A 19252-nucleotide genomic window follows, 5' to 3' on the forward strand; every position below is an offset into this window, starting at 1 on the left:
TGAGCCGAGATTGCGCCACTGCACTCCAGCCACTGCGCTCCAGCCTGGGCAACACAGCAAGACTCCATCTCCCCCCAAAAAAGTTCTGGTAATGACATTAGGAGATAGGAGATATAAGGCAACCACTGTTATCAGTGAGATGAATGTGTCCCTTAGGATGAATGGGGGTGGAGAGTGGGAGGAGAGAGAACCTGTGTCCTGAAAGAGAGGAAGGCTCAGGGAGGTTATCCATGGCTGGAAAGAGCCAGGTCCCTGGACATGGTCCTTTTTTGAAATTTGAAACAACTTTTGGGAACAGCTGGAAAGAACTTCTTCTTTTTTGTTTTTTTTTTTTGACACAGGGTTTCGCTTTGTCACCCAGGCCGGGGTGCAGTGGTGCAATCTCAGCTCACTGCAACCTCGGCCTCCTGAGTTCATGCGATTCTCGTGCCTCGGCCTCCCGAGTTGCTGAGGCGTCCACCACCATGCCGGGCTAATTTTTTGTATTTTTAATAGAGATGGGATTTCGCCAAGTTGGCCAAGCTGGTCTCGAACTCCTGGCCTCAAGTGATCCGCTGCCTTGGCCACTCACAGTGCTGAGATTACAGCCGTGAGCCACCGCGCCCAGCCAAGACGTTCCTCTTAACTCAATGTAATGATGAAAACTTTGGATTTTGGAGTCACACATATCTGGCTCTGCCTGGCAAGTCACAGCCTCTGTGAGCCTCAGTTACCTCTCTCTTTTTAAAAAATTTTTTTTTTCTACTAAGAAAAAAGCCTAAGTTATTTCTTTTTTTTTTTTTTTTTGAGACGGAGTCTCGCTCTTTCGCCCAGGCTGGAGTGCAGTGGCCGGATCTCGGCTTATTGCAAGCTCCGCCTCCTGGGTTTACGCCATTCTCCTGCCTCAGCCTCCCTTGTAGCTGGGACTACAGGCGACCGCCACCTTGCCCAGCTAGTTTTCTTTTTTTTGTATTTTTTAGTAGAGACGGGGTTTCACCATGTTAGCCAGGATGGTCTCGATCTCCTGACCTCGTGATCCGCCCGTCTCGGCCTCCCAAAGTGCTGGGATTACAGGCTTGAGCCACTGCGCCCGGCCATATTTCTTAAAATGAGACTACTATACTTTCTTCATAAAATTGTAGTATGTGTTCTATAAGAAGATGTGTGCAAAGCATGGGACATAGTAGGCGATCAGTAAATGCTGATTGCCCTTATCTTTTTCAAAGTCTCAAAGTTGTACAGGTTGAACATGTACACCAGTTTCAAATGGCTGATGATAATGCTGTATATTATAGTCTTTGTTGGGGGGCTTAGAAAGGAACACTTCTAAAATTCTGAATGTTGATTCTATACTGCGAGGTTGTTGGGAATCCAGTGTCCCTTGGAACTTTGTCAGACACATAACCTGAGGCTGGAGAGACTGTGGGCGTGACCTCATTTATCATAGTCCTGCCTTTGAAGGCTTGTTTCTTTGATTTGGGATTGTGTGTTCTGGCAACTTCCTGTGTGTGTTTCATCAGTAATTTGTTATAGTGCTTCCTGGTAAGGTAGCCTTTTCCCAAATATGGACTGGCCTGAAGGCTTTCTTCCTGTGAAATATACCTGTTAAATAATGTCAGGAGTGCCGTCCCCCCACCCCCTTTTTTTTTTTTTGAGGCAGAGTCTAACTCTGTTACCCAGGCTGGAGTGCAGTAGTGTGATCTTGGCTCAGTGCAACCTCCGAGGAGGCTGTCCCTTTGCAGAGAATGGTTATCTCACAAGTACAAAAGGGCTATATGTTCCCAAAGATTTTTTCCAAGTTGATTATTTGGAATGTGGGACTCATTTTCCCATAAAAGCAATGTGGTTGGGTTACTCGTCTGACCTACAAAGCTTTTTATTTGGCATCTTAGTTGAAGTGCCAATTTACTAATAGCAGGAGGCCTCAGTTTTGGGTTGTGGGAACAGAGCTTGCAGGACAGGTGGGAGAAGGAAGAGAGCTTCCGGTCTCTTTCTGGGGCCTTGGTTTGAGTTAGGCAGAGATTTGTCTTTCTCTAAATTCAGATTCTCTATCCTTCTCCTTAGGTCTCCAAGTCCCCTGGCACTTTTCTTTTCCTCAGGACCTCTCCAGACAGACTCTGTTTCTCCAAATGTGACATGTTCCAGAAACTTCTTAGGTCCCTGTCCCTTTTTCTCCATGTAGCTGATATCAGCTTGGTTTTAGGAGGAAGGCAGGGGGACAAATTTATACCATGTTGTGAGTGACTGACAGTCCTTTACCCTTCCACTTTAGGGGGAGTTTGCATTTTTTTTTTTTTTTTTTTTTTTTTTTGGGACTGAGTTTCGCTCTTGTTGCCCAGGCTGGAGTGCAGTGGCGTGAACTTGGCTCACTGCAACCTCCGCCTCCCAGGTTCAAGTGATTCTCCTGCCTCAGCCTCCTGAGTAGCTGGGATTACAGGTGCCCACCACCACCGCCTGGCCAATTTTTAGGTATTTTTAGTAGAGACGGGCTTTCACCATGTTGGCCAGGCTTGGTCTCGATCTCCCGACCTCAGGTAATCCACCGCCTCAGCCTCCCAAAGTGCTGGGATTACAGGCCTGAGCCACCGCACCTGGCTGAGAGTTTGCATTTTTAAAGGCAATACTTACTAATCTAACATTTCTGCAGTTGTAAATTCAGGTCCGCAGTTCTGTATCCAAAACCCTCAGGGCCAGGTGTGTTTTGAAATTCAGAGTTTTTCGTATTTCAGAAGACAGCATCCCCTAAGCAAACACAATTATTTCAGCAAAATGTATACATACCCTCACTAAATCAGATACACAAAGCCTGTAAACGTCTTCGTATCAGTTTAGATTTTATACCTAATGACCTTATGGTAAACTTATTTTTTAAAAAATTGGGTTCTCAGAGCTTTATGAATTTTGGAATGATGAATAAAAGATTGAGGGCTTGTATTTCTCAGTATCACAAGGTGAAGGGAGTCCTGCAATGTGGTTGAAGAGATGTTCGGCTAGCAAGGGCACTTCTAGTAAGCAGTCGGCTTTGGTGTTAAGTTTGCCTCTAGGTCAGCACATGAAACTTCTCTGGGTTTTCCTTTCACACACCAACTGGAAAATATAGAAACTCTTGCTTTTTTTCTGATTACAAAAGTACTATGTGCTTTTTTTGCTGTTGCTGTTTATTTTTGAGATAGGGTCTCACTCTGACACCCAGGCTGGAGTGCAGTGACATGATCATGACTCACTGTAGCCTCGACCTTCCAGACTCAAGTCATCCTCACACTGTAGCCTCCCAAGTAGCTGGGACTACAGTCACACATGCTGCCATGCCAGGCTAATTTTATTTTATTTTATTTTTGAGATGGAGTTTTGCTCTGTCACCCAGGCTGGAGTGCAGTGGCACAATCTCGGCTCATTGCAAACTCTACCTCCTAGGTTCAAGCAATTCTCCTGTCTCAGCCTCCTGAGTAGCTGGGATTATAGGCACCTGCCACCATGCCTGGCTAATTTTTATGTTTTTAGTAGAGATGGGGTTTCACCATGTTGGCCAGGCTGGTCTTGAACTCCTGGGCTCAAGTGATCCACCCGCCTCGGCCTCCCAAAGTATTGGGATTATAGGCATGAGCCACCATGCCTGGCCTGTGCTTGTTTTTGAAAGTAATATGTAACTTAGAAGATGGAAGTCCTATATAAATCACGTCCCCTAGAAATGATCTTCAGTAACTTTGGTGTTTAATCTTTTAGATTTTCGCAACACATGTATAGACCCATGTATCACTTAACAGGGACACATTCTGATAAATGTGACATTAGGTGATTTCCTCGTTGTGGGAACATCATAGAGTGTACTTGCACAAACCTAGATGGTATATATTTTAAAATTTATTAATATATATATTTTTCATAGGAAAAACCAAATGTCCAAGCACCATTACTAAGCATCAGTCTTTTTCCCTACTTGACCTGCAATGTTAACATCAAGTGCCATGTATCAGGTTTCTATATACACTCCATTATAATCTATGGAACCATCATCGTATATGCAATCTGTTGTTGACTGACTGAAACATCGTTACGCAGCACGTGATTATACTAATATGTATATGTGTGATTTATGTTAGTGTGTATAATTCCTGTTTCGTAAGAATGAGATTTGACATATATAATAGTGCAGTTTTCTTTCTTCACTTTTTTTTTTTAAATTTGGCTGTCTTTCCTATGTCAGCAATGTAGATTTCATTCTTTCTTTATTTTTTTGAGGCAGAGTCTCGTTTTGTTGCCCAGGCTGGAGTGCAATGCCACGATCTCTGCTCACTGCAACCTCCGCCTCCCGGGTTCAAGCGATTCTCCTGCCTCAGCTTCCTGAGTAGCTGTGATTACAGGTGTGTGCCACCATGCCCGGCCGATTTTTTGTATTTTTAGTAGAGACAGGATTTCACCAGGTTGCCCAGGCTGATCTCGAACTCCTGAGCTCAGGCAATCGGCCTGCATCAGCCTCCCAAAGTGCTAGGATTACAGGCGTGAACCACTGTGCCTGCCACATTCTTTATTTTTTATTATTATTATTTTTTGATAGAGAGTCTCACTCTGTTGCCAGGGCTAGAGTGCAGTGCCACGATCATGGCTCACTGTGGCTTTGACCTCCTGGGCTCAGGCGATCCTCCTGCCCCAGCCTCCTGTGTAGCTAGGACCACAGGTGTGTGCCACCACGCCCAGCTGATTTTTTTTTTTTTCGAGACAGTGTCTTGCTCTGTCCCTCAGGCTAGAGTGCAGTCGCACGATCTCGGCTCACTGCAACCTGTGCCTGCTGGGTTCAAGTGATTCTTCTGCCTCAGCTTCGCGAGTAGCTGGGACTACAGGTGTGTGCTACCACACCTGGCTAATTTTTTATGTATTTTTAGTAGAGACAGGGTGTCACCGTGTTAGCCAGGATGGTCTCAATCTCCTAACCTCATGATCCACCCACCTTGGTCTCCCAAAGTTCTGGGATTACAGGCATGAGCCACCGCACCTGGCCACGCCTGGCTAATTTTTGTTATTTTTAGTAGAGACAGAGTTTTGCCATGTTGACCAGTCTGGTCTTGAACTCCTGAACTCAGGTGATCTGCCTGCCTCTGCCTCCCAAAGTGCTAGGATTACGGACATAAGCCACCTTGCCCGGCTAATTTTTAAATTATTTGTAGAGATGGGGGTCTCCCTGTGTTGCCTGGGCTGGTCCTGAACTCCTGGGCTCAAGCGATCCTCCTGCCTGGGCCTCCCAAAATGCTGGGATTACAAATGTGAGCCACTGTGCCTGGTCTAGATTTTATTTTTTCTACAAGTTATGAAAATTTCCATTATGTGGGCATATAATTATTTATGCATCATCTTATCAACTGATATTTGGGTTTCTAATTTTTTTTCAAGGCTGAGTCTTGCTCTGTCACCCAGGCTGGAGTGCAGCTCACTTCAGCCTCAGCCTCCTGGGCTCAACTGATCCTCTCGCCTCATCCCCTGAGTAGCTAGGACTACAGGTGTGCACTACCACACCTGGCTAATTTTTGTATTTTTTGTAGAGATGGGGTTTGGTCATGTGGTCCAGGCTGGTTTCAAACTCGTGTACTTAAGCAATCTGCCTGCCTCGGTCTCCCAAAGTTTTGGGATTATAGGCATGAGGCACTGTGCCTGGCCTAGATTTTATTCTTTTTATAAGCTATGAAAATTTTTATTATGTGGGCATATCTTCTTTCCTTCCTTCCTTCCTTCCTTCCTTCCTTCCTTCCTTCCTTCCTTCCTTCCTTCCTTCCTTCCTTCCTTCCTTCCTTCCCTCCTTCCCTCCTTCCCTCCCTCCTTCCCTCCCTCCTTCCCTCCTTCCCTCCTTCCTTCCTTTCTTCCCTCCTTCCTTCTCTCCTTCCTTCCCTTGCTGTGTTTCCCAGGCTGGAGTGCAGTGGCATGATCTCGGCTCACTGTAACCTCTGCCTGGGTTCCAGCGATTCTCCTGCCTCAGCCTCCCAAGTAGCTGGGATTACAGCATGTGCCACCACACCCGGCTAATTTTTTGTATTTTTAGTAGAGATGGAATTTCGCTACGTTGGCCAGGCTGGTCTTGAACTCCTGGCCTCAAATGATCCACCTGTCTCGGCTTCCCAAAATGTTGGGATTACAGGCGTGAGCCACCACACCCAGCTTCTTTTTTTTTTTTTTTTTTTTTTTTTTGAGACGAAGTCTCGCTCTGTCGCCCAGGCTGGAGTGCAGTGGCCAGATCTCAGCTCACTGCAAGCTCCGCCTCCCGGGTTTACGCCATTCTCCTGCCTCAGCCTCCCGAGTAGCTGGGACTACAGGCGTCCGCCACCTCACCCGGCTAGTTTTTTGTATTTTTAGTAGAGATGGGGTTTCACCGTGTTAGCCAGGATGGTCTCGATCTCCTGACCTCATGATCCGCCCATCTCGGCCTCCCAAAGTGCTGGGATTACAGGCTTGAGCCACCGCACCCGGCCCTTTTTTTTTTTTTTTAAGACGGAGTCTCACTCTGTCACCCAGGCTGGAGTGCAGTGGAACAATCCAGCTCACTGCAATCTCTGCCTCCCCAGTTCAAGCAATTCTCCTGCCTCAGCCTCCCAAGTAGCTGGGATTACAGGTGTGTGCTATCATGCCAGGCTAATTTTTGTTATGTTTTAGTAGAGACGGGGTTTTACCACGTTTGCCAGGCTGGTCTGGAACTCCTGACCTCAAATGATCCGCTCGCCTCAGCCTCCCAAAGTTCTGGGATTACAGGTGTGAGTCACCCTGCCTGACCTGGGCATATCATTATTTACCCATTGTCTTATCAACTGATATTTGGGTTGTTTTTTTTTTTTTTCCGAGATGGAGTCTTGCTCTATCAGCCAGAGCTGGAGTGCAATGGCACGATCTCATCTCACTGCAACCTCCACCTCCTGGGTTCAAGCAATTCTCCTGCCTCAGCCTTCTGAGTAGCTGGGATTACAGGTGTGTGCCACCACACTTGGCTAATTTTTGTATTTTTAGTAGAGGTGGGGTTTTACCTTGTTGGCCAGGCTGGTCTCGAACTCTTGATCTTGTCAACTGCCTGCCTTGGCCTCCCAAAGTGCTGGGATTACAGGTGTGAGCCACCACGCCCAACCTATTTGGGTTGTTTCTAATTAAAAAAAATTTTTTTTTTTTTGAGACAGAATTTCACTCTTGTTGCCTAGGCTGGAGTGCGATGGCATGATCTTGGCTCACTCCATCCTCTGTCTCCTGGTTCAAGCAATTCTCCTTCCTCAGCCTCCCAAATAACTGGGATTACAGGCATGCGCCACCACACCTGACTAATTTTATATTTTTAGTAGAAGTGGGGTTTCACTGTGTTGGTTAGGCTCGTCTCCAACTCCTGACCTCAGGTGTGATCCCACCCACTTCAGCCTCCCAAAGTGCTGGGATTGTAGGCATGAGCCACCGTGCCCCGCCTAAAAAGTTTTTTTTTTTTTTAAAGTAGAGACAAGGTCTCGCTATGTTGCCCAGGTTGGTGTCAAACTCCTGGACTCAAGTGATCCTTGCACCTGGGGCTCCCAAAGTGCTGAGATTACAGGTGTAAACCACTGTGCCCGACCTTTTTTTTTTTTTTTTTGATGCATCAAGCACCTTTATGTATATCTTTGTTTCCGTGAGCACATCTGAAAGATAGATTCCTATAAGTAGACCTGTTGACTCATTGTGTATATGCAGTTTTTTACTTCAAAAGGTGGTACTGAGTTGTCCCCTTAGCAGGTCCTACCAACTAACCTTCCCACCCACAGAGCAGGAGAATTCTTGTTTCTTCTTCCTGGAATCAATATCAGATGTCTTTTTCTTTGTTTTGTTTTGTTTTTATTGGGACAGAGTCTCGTTCTGTCGTCCAGGCTGAAGTGCAGTGGTGTGATCTCAGCTCACTGCAACCTCCACCTCCTGGACTCAGGTGATCTCCTGCTTCAGCCTCCCAAGTGGCTGGGACTACAGGTGCACAACCACACCTAGCTAATTTTTAAATTTTTTTTTTTTTTTTTTTTTTTTTTTGAGACGGAGTCTCGCTTTGTCGCCCAGGCTGGAGTGCAGTGGCCGGATCTCAGCTCACTGCAAGCTCTGCCTCCCGGGTTCACGCCATTCTCCCGCCTCAGCCTCCCGAGTAGCTGGGACTACAGGCGCCCGCCACCTCGCCCGGCTAGTTTTTTGTATTTTTTTAGTAGAGACGGGGTTTCACCGTGTTAGCCAGGATGGTCTCGATCTCCTGACCTCGTGATCCGCCCATCTCGGCCTCCCAAAGTGCTGGGATTACAGGCTTGAGCCACCGCGCCCGGCCTAAATTTTTTTTTTCTTAGAGATGGCGTTTTGCCAAGTTGGCCAGGCTGGTCTTGTACTCCTGGCCTTAAGTGATCTGCCTGCTTTGGCCTTCCGAAGTGCTGGAATTAGGTTCTAGCCACCATGCCTAGCCAGATATTTTTAATTTGCCAACCTTATCCAGGAAGAGAAGTCACATATAATTTATGTGTCCGTGCTTATTCAGGAAGTTGGCAATTTATTTGTTTATTGCAATTAATTTTTTTTTTTTTTTTTTTTTTGAGAGGGAGTCTTGCTCTGTCGCCCAGGCTGAAGTGCAGTGTCACAATCTCGGCTCACCGCAAGCTCCGCCTCCCGGGTTCACGCCATTCTCCTCCCTCAGCCTCCCTAGTAACTGGGACCACAGGCTCTGGCCACCATGCCTGGCTAATTTTTTTTGTATTTTTTTAGTAGAGACGGGGTTTTACCATGTTAGCCAGGATGGTCTCGATCTTCTGACCTCGTGATCGACCTGCCTTGGCCTCCCAAAGTGCTGGGATTACAGGCATGAGCCACCACGCCTGGCCTGTTTTTTTTCTTCTGTGAATTGCCTGTGTATGTCTGAAACATCAACTTGGTTTTATTTCTCTAACCGTCCTGCTGTGGTGGGGAGAGGGAAGGGAGGGCATGATTATTGAAGGGATTGTCAATATTGTCCTTCTCTTTCCTCCTCAGAGTGAGGAAGGGTAGGAGGCTGGTGGGTTTGGCTTAACAAGCCATTACTCTGTCCTGGAAGTATGTGCCTGGTTTATGCTAGGGCTCAGGTATTGGAGTCCTGGTTTAAAAGTGAGAGAGAGGCCAGACGCGGTGGCTCACACTTGTAATCCCAACTCTTTGGGAGGCCAAGGCGGGTGGATCACCTGAGGTCAGGAGTTTGAGATCAGCCTGGCCAACATGGTGAAACCCCATCTCTACTAAAAATGCAAAAATTAGCTGGGCATGGTGACGCACGTCTGTAATCCCAGCTACCCAGGACGCTGAGGCAGGAGAATCACTTGAACCCGGGAGGCAGAGGTTGCAGTGAGCCAAGATCGCACCACTGCACTCCAGCTTGGGCGACAGAGCAAGACTCCGTCTCAAAAAAAAAAAAAAGATAAATAAATTTAAAAAATTAGCTGGGTGTGGTGGCGCATGCCTGTAATCCCAGCTACTCAGGAGACTCAGGTAGGAGAATTGCTTGAACCCTGGAGGTGGAAGTTGCTGTGAGCCGAGATCATGTCACTGGACCCCAGCCTGGGCAACAAGAGCAAAACTCTGTCTCAAAAAAAAAGGTGAGAAGGACTGTGTGTGTTATAGGGGAGGGTTCTATTTACCTATTTGTTCTTTCATTTTCAAGATTCTTTGGAGGAGGCCCCTCCAGCCACTCAGAACTTCATCATTCCGAAAAAGGAGATCCACACAGTTCCAGACATGGGCAAATGGAAGCGTTCTCAGGTACCTGTGGTGTCTGCACTTTAGGGTTGGAACTGCGGTGAGAAACTTGGGCTTTTCAAAGAGAGTGGTTTTCCTGGCATGACGGGTGGTGAGTTCCTGGCCCTTCTTGCTCTTGGTGCCTGAGTTTTCAGAAGCTAGGGAGAAAGGTGACAGGGGAGCTGGCTGTCCCATCCCTAGATGTTTTATCAGGCTGGCGCCAGGGTAGCCCGGGAGAGTTCCGCTCCTGGTTCTCATAAGCCATTGCCCCTTGAGTGTTGCTGTATTGTTCGAACATGAGTGTTCGAAATGATGGAGCGAGTCACTTTGATTCTGGTCTGCAAGTAACAGCAAGTGTGGCAGCCAGTGCCTCAAAGGGAGAAGAGGCTATCTCATGGAAACTTTGGCCAGGGATATAGCTAAGCCTGCACATACCTAGGAGCTGGGACCCAGAGCACTGGGCACAGACTGACTTTCTCTGTTGCTCAACTGAAATGATGGGCAGAAGATAACTACTTGTACCTCCCAGGCTTCTGGTACAGGCTGTGGAAAGACAGACTGAGCAAAAGAAAGCCAATTTCAATTTCTAAGGGAAGGCCTCTGGTCCAATTCTAGTCCGGCTCCTGCCCCTAGCCTGGTGAGCTGAGCTGGAGAGTGTTGCTCGAACAGAAGGCTGGGCACAGGGGTCTTCGCATGCTGGGCATATTTTCCAGGAGACCCACACCCTACGACTTCTTTGCCTTGTCCTCACTGGGGCTTGGGGCTATCTAAGCCTGTCTGGTTCCTTTTTCACAAGCCTACCCTCTCAGTGTTTGGAAATGGTTATCATGTCTTTTCTGAGCCTTCACCAGGATCAACAGTCCCTTCAGCCTAGGGATTCAAAGGATATAGTTTCAGTTCTTTCATCATCTTGGTTGCTTTACCTCAGAGTTTCTCATTGTCAGCACTATGGACATTTGGGGGCAGATAATTCTTCATTGTAGGGGGCTATCCTGTGCCATGTAGGATGTTTAGTAATATCTCTGGCTTCTACCCACTAGATGTCAGCAGCATTCCTTTCCCCAGCTGTCACAACTAGCATTGTCTCCAGATCTTGTCAGATCTTCTCTGAGCCAGATTGCTGTAGTTGAGAACCTGCTTGTTTGTCTGAATCCAAATGTGACACTTCCTTTGCTGCTTCTCATCCATGTGTTCCAGCGTAGCTGCAGTCAGGACAGGGGCTCAGACTTGCCCTGGCCTGGGAGAGTTGCTCTGGAGAGGCCTGGCCTGCTGAGGGTCATCCCATGGCTGACAGGAAGATCTTGGTATAGGAATACTTCCTTCTAGATATCAGGCCTTGTCTCAGCGCTTACTGTGGACACCCCAGCTTGGATAAGGAGAAAGAAAGAGGAAAAAGGGATGAAGAAGAAGCAAAACCAAACAGGAGTCACTTGTTCCCAGCACCTGCCTCTCTAGGGGCCTGCACCTCAATGCTATTTTTTTTTTTTGAGACAGGGTCTCACTCTGTCCCCCAGGCTGGAGTTCAGTGATATGATCACAGCTCACTGCAGCCTCTACCTCTTGGGCTCAAGCAATCCTCCCACCTCAGCCATCTGAGTAGCTGGGACCACAGGCACCATGCCTGTCAAACCTTTTAATTTTTTGGAGAAATGGGGTCTCACTATGTTGCCCAGGCTGGTCTCAAGCTCCTGGGTTCAAGTGATCCTCCTGCCTCAGCCTCCCAAAGTGCTAGGATTACAGACTTGAGCCACAACACCTGACCCTCAGTGTTTTCTTATCCTTATGTTGGATGTAACTGCAGCCCAGCAGGGAAGAGAGTGTCTGGTTGAAAGCTGGGGATGGTTGTGTGGGGAGACCTGTCTGTGGCAGGCATCTGCACTGCAACTAGACAGCCTGGCCTGCCTGTGGTGGCTGATTGCTGGGAGCAAGACCCTTGGTTTCCTCATCTGTAAGACGGCAACAGCAGTGTCTACCTTATAGGTCTATTGTGTCAAGAAGCTGCTGGCAGCAATAGTGAGTACTTGTTCTGGCTGGAGATTAGCGTGTTGCTGTGGTCACTGTCTTGCCAGCTTTTCTGGAGGGTAGGGGTCGGGTATTTGGCATTATGTTTCTACTTCTCCTGCTGTGGGGTTGGGAGTCAGGCTCAAGAGAAGAAGAAAACTCAGAGCTCTTTGGTAACCTGGTGGAGCTTGGGGCAGGTGGTAGGGAGGGTCTGCCACCCCTCTCCCATTCTCCTCTCTGTTTGGTAGGCATACGCTGACTACATCGGATTCATCCTTACCCTCAACGAAGGTGTGAAGGGGAAGAAACTGACCTTCGAGTACAAAGTCTCCGAGGTAGGCCTAGGAGGAGCTGCTGCAGCAGCCTTTCCAAAAATAGCTCCAGAGTCGCTGGGCGTGGTGGCTCACGCCTGTAATCCCAGCACTTTGGGAGGCTGAGGCGGGCAGATCACGAGGTCAGGCGATCGAGACCATCCTGGCTAACACGGTGAAACCCCGTCTCTATTAAAAATACAAAAAAATTAACCGGGCCTGGTGGCGGGCGCCTGTAGTCCCAGCTGCTCGGGAGGCTGAGGCAGGAGAATGGCCTGAACCTAGGAGGCGGAGCTTGTAGTGAGCCGAGATTGCGCCACTGCACTCCAGCCTGGGCGAAAGAGAGAGACTCCATCTAAAAAAAAAAAATACAAAAAATTAGCCGGGCGTGGTGGTGGGTGCCTGTAGTCCCATCTACTCGGGAGGCTGAGGCAGGAGAATGGTGTGAACCCAGGAGGCGGCGCTTGTAGTGAGCTGAGTTTGTGCCACTGCACTCCAACCTGGGCAACAGAGCGAGACTCTGTCTCAAAAAAAAATAGCTTCAGAGTCTCGTGGGCTCAGTGCCCACCACCGGGCCAATGCAGAAAATAAGATTGCCCAAATACATGTGCACGTCACATTTTCATGTCTATATTTCTCATTTTAAAAATCTGTGAATAGGTGGATATTTATAAAATTGAGATCAAGGTAAACATGCTGTTTTATAGTTAGTATTTTTGCCAAATTTTTTTTTTTTTTTGAGACGTAGTTTCACTCTTGTTGCCCAGGCTGGAGTGCAGTGGCGCAATCTCGGCTCACCGAAACCTCTGCCTCCGGGTTCAAGCGATTCTCCTGCCTCAGCCTCCTGAGCAGCAGGGATTACAGGTGTGTGCCACCACGCCTGGCTAATTTTGAATTTTTACTAGAGACGGGGTTTCTCCATGTTGGTCAGACTGGTTTCAAACTCCTGACCTCAGGTGATCTGCCTGCCTCAGCCTCCCAAAGTGCTGGGATTATAGGCATGAGCCACTGCACCTGGCCTGCTGTTTTTATATAAGTTTTGAAATTAAAACAGATTACAAAACAGTAAATGTGCTCACTGGAGAGATCAGTAATAGACATGTGTTAGACATTCACAGCAGAGCTGATCTTTCCCTGTGTTTCTCATACCCAGCTCCCAGGGCAGCCCCTACTGACAGTGGGCACCCAGGAAAGCAAGAGCTCCTCTTCTCCTGCAGTGAGCTGTGCCCTCATTTATTTGTTTTATTTTATTTTATTTTATTTTATTTTAAATATAGAGACAGGGTCTCGCCATGTTGCCCAGGCTGGTCTCGAACTCCTGAGCTCAAGCAATCCTCCTGCCATGGTCTCCCAAAGTGCTGGGGTGACAGATGTGAGCCATCAAACTTGGCCCCTCATTTACTTAAACAGCCCCCATCTTCAGACTTTTAGATTATCTCGGTAAACATTGCTCCTCGCATATCGTTGCATCCCTGCCCATAGATCTGTGGGTCTTGTTTCCAAAGGATTCATTCTTAGATGCGGAAATGTGGAGTCAAAGGGCACATGCATTTTTTTGCATTTGAGTTCACACTGCCTGGTGGGTGCTTTCTGGATGGATGTTGTTTCAGAGATGGTTTTGTTTGTGTAGCGAGGGCAAGAGCTGAGGGGAGGCAGATACTGATTGGAAGGTGTGGCCTTGCTGCTTTTTCTGGATGCCGTCTCCCAGGGCTAGGACCTAGGCCTCCAGGAGCCTCTTGGGTTCGTGTCCCAGTTGGCCCAGAGCCACCTTGAGTCTCTTATCTCAGACACCAGGGCCTGAAAGTCCTCTCTCAGTACTTTGGCCTACCCAGTTCTCTAGCCACAGCCTTGGGCCTGTTGGGTAAGGTGTGGCCCTGCCCTGGCCCAGTTTCTCCACCTGCCCCAAGATTAACATTGCATGCTTCACCCTTATACCCAGCTCCTGGCAGAGCTGCCTACTGCTGGGCCTGTCTGGCTGTAGGGTGACTGAGGTCCTGTTCTGTTCATTTCAGGAGAACCAGGCCTGTGCTTCTGGTAGACAGCCTTCCCTTGGGAGCCAGGCCCATTAGTGGCTTTTTGGGTTCCTTTTGGGCTCACTCAGTGCTCTGGAACTGAGGGTCTGGGTGCAGGATGGCTGGGGAAAGAGGAGGTTCCTCCTGGAGCCTGTGGTAAGGGATGCTCAGCTGTACTCAGTGGGCCAGGAATGTCGTGGAGGAAGGCTAATTAAAGGGGAAGTTTGTAATTACCCCAGCAAATTCTTAACTGCCAAGTCCCGTAATTGCCCGTGATTTGATGGTAGCCATCCACAACAACCAGGTATTGTCTTTTTTTTTTTTTTTTTGAGTTTTTTCTTGTTGCCCAGACTGGAATGCAATGGCATGATCTTGGCTCACTGCAGCCTCCACCTCCCAGGCTCAGGTGATTCTCCTGCCTCAGCCTCCTGAGTAGCTGGGATTACAGGCGCCCACCACCACATCCGGCTAATTTTTGTATTTTTAGTAGAGATGGGGTTTCACCATGTTGGCCAGGCTGGTCTCAAACTCCCTACCTACCTGTGATTCACCTGCCTTTGCCTCCCAAAGTGCTGGGATTACAGACGAGCTGCTGCACCCGGCCCAGTTATTGTCTTAGCTTAAAGACTGTGCTTTGGCAGGATTGCGGTGTAGTTACACGCTTGGGTTCTGGAGTCAGGCTGGCTAGTTTCATCACTTGTGAACCAATGACTTTGTCATTTTTGACCCTCTGTTTCCTCATCTGTAGAGTGGGAAGAGTCAGCGGACTACTCATGGCCCCTTGGGGAAGATTCACTGAGATCCCATGAGTAGGGGTTGTCTTTTGCGTAGTGCCTAACACATACTAAATAAATACTTGGATTGTTATTAGCTATTGTTACCATTAGGCATTAGTGAGTTCTAATTTTCAATAGTGTTGTTGCATAGAAAGCTTGCTCTTGGTTGGGCGCCGTGGCTCATGCCTGTCATCCCAGCACCTTGGGAGGCCGAGGCGGGTGAATCACAAGGTCAGGAGTTCAAGACCAGCCTGGCCAACATGGTGGAACCCCGTCTCTACTGAAGATACAAAAAATTAGCTGGGTGTGGTGGCAGGCACCTGTAATCCCAGCTACTTGGGAGGCTGAGTCAGGAGAATCCCTTGAAATCCGGGAGGCGAAGGTTGCAGTGATCCAAGATGGTGCCACTGCACTCCAGTCCAGACGACACTGCGAGACTCCGAGACTCCGCCTCAAAAAGAAAAAAAAGCTAGCTTTTATTTTTTATTATTGATTTATTTTTATTTTTATTTTTGAGATGGAGTCTTGTTCCAACCCAGGCTGGAGTGCAATGGTGCGATCTCGGCTCACTACAACCTCCACCTCCTGGGTTCAAATGATTATTCTGCCTCAGCCTCCTGACTAGCTGGAATTACAGGCATGTGCCACCATGTCCGACTAATTTTGTTTTTTTCTTTTTTTGAGACGGAGTCTCGCTCTCGCCCGGGCTGGAGTGCAGTGGCTGGATCTCAGCTCACTGCAAGCTCTGCCTCCTGGGTTTGCGCCATTCTCCTGCCTCAGCCTCCGGAGTAGCTGGGACTACAGGCGCCCGCCACCTCGCCCGGCTAGTTTTTTGTATTTTTTAGTAGAGACGGGGTTTCACCGTGTTAGCCAGGATGGTCTCGATCTCCTGACCTCGTGATCCGCCCGTCTCGGCCTCCCAAAGTGCTGGGATTACAGGCTTGAGCCACTGCGCCCGGCCTAATTTTGTATTTTTAGTACAGATGGGATTTCTCCATGTTGATCAGGCTGGTCTCGAACTCCCGACCTCAGGTGATCTGCCTGTCTTGGCCTCCCAAAGTGCTGGGATTACAGACGTGAGCCACTGCGCCTGGCCAGCTAGCTCTTACTTTAAATGATGCCTGTCCTCCTCTTATGGGGGTTAACATTTTTGATTTTTGCAAAATAAATGTGATAGGAGGTTTATTTTTGTTGTTGTTCTGTTTGCTTTTTTAAAACCTACAAGGGGGCAAAATTTAAAAATGGACAGTACAATTTTAGGGAAGATTTTACTGGTCCCTGAAATCCAAAAAGGAAGCACTGGCCTAGGGAGAATGGGAGAGCTGGAGTTGTTCTTTGTGCCTCAAAGGGGTTTCAGCCCCAGTTCCCTTTCTTCCAGCCCTTCTCTCCCAACACAACAAACAATAGAGGCAGCCCCTACATTCAAAAAGCCCTCTCCTGAAGAGGAGCTGAGAGCCTTTGAATTATTCATTGGCCCAGCTGAGCTAGCAGCTGGGGCCTGGCTCCTGTGACCTCTGCCATCTCTGTCCCCTTCAGTGCCTTGCCTAAGATTGAGATCCCTGGGGCATCTGGGGCTGACTGGTGCTTCCTGGGGCCAACATAACTGTGCCATCCATTGTAAGCCCCCATTGCTGCATGGGTTAGGTCTGACCTGTGCTTATCAGCCATTCCTGGTTCTTCACAAAGCCAGGCTCTGCCAGCGCTCTCACATTTCAGCAAGGCAGCTTTATGCCATCCTGGCCCTCTGCTTTAGCCAGGTGTAAAGGGAAATTTCTCCTCTTACAGGCTACTTTTCCTGTCCTTCCATGCCCCAAGCCTAGATAAAGGGGAGATGAGAGAGAGCAGCATTCAGGGCCGGTTTCACATATGCAGCTGGGGGCATGGCCAGCCTGAATTTCATTAGCTTAAGCCTGCCTCTCCCCAAGTACATACATAGCTCTTGGCTTAGTCTTTGCACCTGGCAGGCCTGGTCTGCCTTGTCCTCCCAGGCGTAACTTCTCACGTGGCCATCACCCTGCTAGTTCCTACCCAGTGCCGGGATTTCCTGTAAGTTTCTTTTTATACCATTTGTTTCCATAGACACAGGCAAGATCCACTTCCTGGCAGGGACTCTTCCCAGGACTGACTGGCTGCAGATAGCCTGTGCATTGTATTTTCCACCAGCCCTGGTGCTGGCCTTTTTCTACAAGCCAGCCTGGAAGGAGCACCTTATAACTGACCTTTGGGTTGGATAGACAGCCACCTGATTTCTTCATTGAGTAACATTTTATGTGCCAATGCTGCCTGCACCTCTGACTCCGATTCTACTTCTTGGTCCCTGTCTTCTGTGGGAAAGGCGTATGGGGATGGGCTCTCAAACTCTGCCACCCTACAAAGCATTGCACATGATGGCATTTCCACAAAGATTTGAGTTGCAAACTGATTTACCGTAGCATTGTGTATGAAATAGATAGTGAAACAGGTGGAAATAACCCAAACATTTAACAGTGAGGAATTAGTTAAATTAATTATAATGCAGTAGCATGATGAAATGTTATTCACTTAGTAAAGGTTGTCATAAGATTATGTTTATATGTAGATGTGGAATGAGGTTCATGAGGAAAAGGAGCAGGCTGCAAAGCAGAATGTGTCCTGTGATGAATGTATTCCGTTACCCCGTGCCAGGCACTATGCACCTTAGGAGGTATTTATCATCAGCCCCATTCTTTAGACGAAGAAACTGAGAGGCTCAGAGTTAGTCACTTGCTCAAGGTCTCACAGCAACTAAATGGTGTTTTAGCTGTGGTTTGAATCCAGACCCACCATGCTAAACAATATAAAACACTATAAGAGCTGGGCGCGGTGGCTCAAGCCTGTAATCCCAGCACTTTGGGAGGCCGAGACGGGCGGATCACGAGGTCAGGAGATCGAGACCATCCTGGCTAACACGGTGAAACCCCGTCTCTACTAAAAATACAAAAAAACTAGCCGGGCGAAGTGGCGGGCGCCTGTAGTCCCAGCTACTCGGGAGGCTGAGGCAGGAGAATGGCGTAAACCCGGGAGGCGGAGCTTGCAGTGAGCTGAGATCTGGCCACTGCACTCCAGCCCCGGCGACAGAGTGAGACTCTGCCTCAAAAAAAAAAAAAAAAAAAAAAAAAAAAAAAACAACACTATAAGAAGATAACATAGAAGGGTATATTAAAATGTTTAGTGTAGGCCGGGCATGGTAGCTCACGCCTGTAATCCCAGAACTTTGGGAGGCTGATGCAGGTGGATCACTTGAGGTCAGGAGTTTGAGACCAGCCTGACCAACATGGAGAAACCCTGTCTCTACTAGAAATACAAAAATTAGCTGGGCGTGGTGGCGTGTGCCTATAATCCCAGCTACTTGGGAGGCTGAGGCAGGAGAATTGCTTGAACCTGGGAGGCAGAGGTTGCAGTGAGCCGAGATTGCGCCACTGCACTCCAGCCTGGGCAACAAGAGCGAAACTCCGTCTCAAAAAAAATAAAAGTTTAGTGTATTTCTGGGTGGCAGGATTACTGGATATTTTCATTTTCTTCTGTTTATATTTCTATTTTTTATGGTGGGTAGGTATTGCATACTGAACAAAAGGCTTCCATAAAGTCTTTTTAGAAAGATGTCAGGGCTGGAGTTTGCTTATCTATAGTGGCAGCCCATGGGTAGGCTGCCTACAGAAACCAGGTGCTAAAGCCACCCCGTCCCTGTCCCATCAGCCTAGTGTGCTTCCCTCTCTGGAAATCCCATCGTGCTCCCCTGACCCTTCTTCATATTTAGGACAGTGGGGAAGAAAGAGGGATGGGGGAGGGTGGCCAGCAGGGGCCATGCCAAGGGGTCGGTCATTGTCTGGCAGCAGTGGACTTCCCTCTGTGGCTAAGCGGGAGCCACTTGTCACTGTGGCTTGGACCCCTCTATTTTGCCTCCACAGGCCATTGAGAAACTAGTTGCTCTTCTCAACACGCTGGACAGGTGGATTGATGAGACTCCTCCGGTGGACCAGCCCTCTCGGTTTGGGAATAAGGCATACAGGACCTGGTATGCCAAACTTGATGAGGTGAGGCTGCCACAGGACAGGCCAGGGACTGGGCTGGCAGTGAGGGTGGTTCTGGCACCAGGTGGGAAAGCGCCTGCATTGTATAGCGCTTCTAGGCATATACAAATCTCAGACAGTTTGTTAAAATGGCAATTTCACTTAGCAGAGTTACAAATGAGTTTATGCTCTGCTTGGTCATCTTCTGGGGACTATGCATATACAGCCCTCTGCACTACAAGGCTGTTTATTAAGTCACTATCTGTATTACGGCAAATTGGAAATGTTCCAAGTATCCATATGTAGGGAATCATTTAAATAAATTAGTCCATCCACATCATGGAGTACTGTGCAGCTATGAAAAGGAATTTTTTTTTCTTCCCCCCGCCAAGACAGAGTCTTGCTCTGTCGCCCAGGCTGGAGTG

At 48.2% G+C, this 19252-nt stretch overlaps 1 protein-coding gene across 2 annotated transcripts in view; it reads left to right on the top strand.

Annotated features, from left to right (window-relative positions):
* The window catches only part of PTPA (protein phosphatase 2 phosphatase activator), a 41007-nt gene that overhangs the window by 2136 nt on the left and 19619 nt on the right, over window positions 1-19252 (top strand). Inside the window, exons 2-4 of one of the 2 annotated variants that reach the window (XM_010360922.2) lie at window positions 9626-9723; window positions 11949-12035; window positions 18726-18851. In XM_010360922.2, the coding sequence (XP_010359224.1) occupies window positions 9626-9723; window positions 11949-12035; window positions 18726-18851 (311 nt within the window). The remainder of the gene's footprint in view (window positions 1-9625; window positions 9724-11948; window positions 12036-18725; window positions 18852-19252) is intronic. The other variant, XM_010360923.2, reaches the window with a different exon arrangement.

The sequence above is a fragment of the Rhinopithecus roxellana genome, chromosome 16 (genome assembly GCF_007565055.1).
Source record: "Rhinopithecus roxellana isolate Shanxi Qingling chromosome 16, ASM756505v1, whole genome shotgun sequence".
Taxonomy (NCBI): domain Eukaryota; kingdom Metazoa; phylum Chordata; class Mammalia; order Primates; family Cercopithecidae; genus Rhinopithecus; species Rhinopithecus roxellana.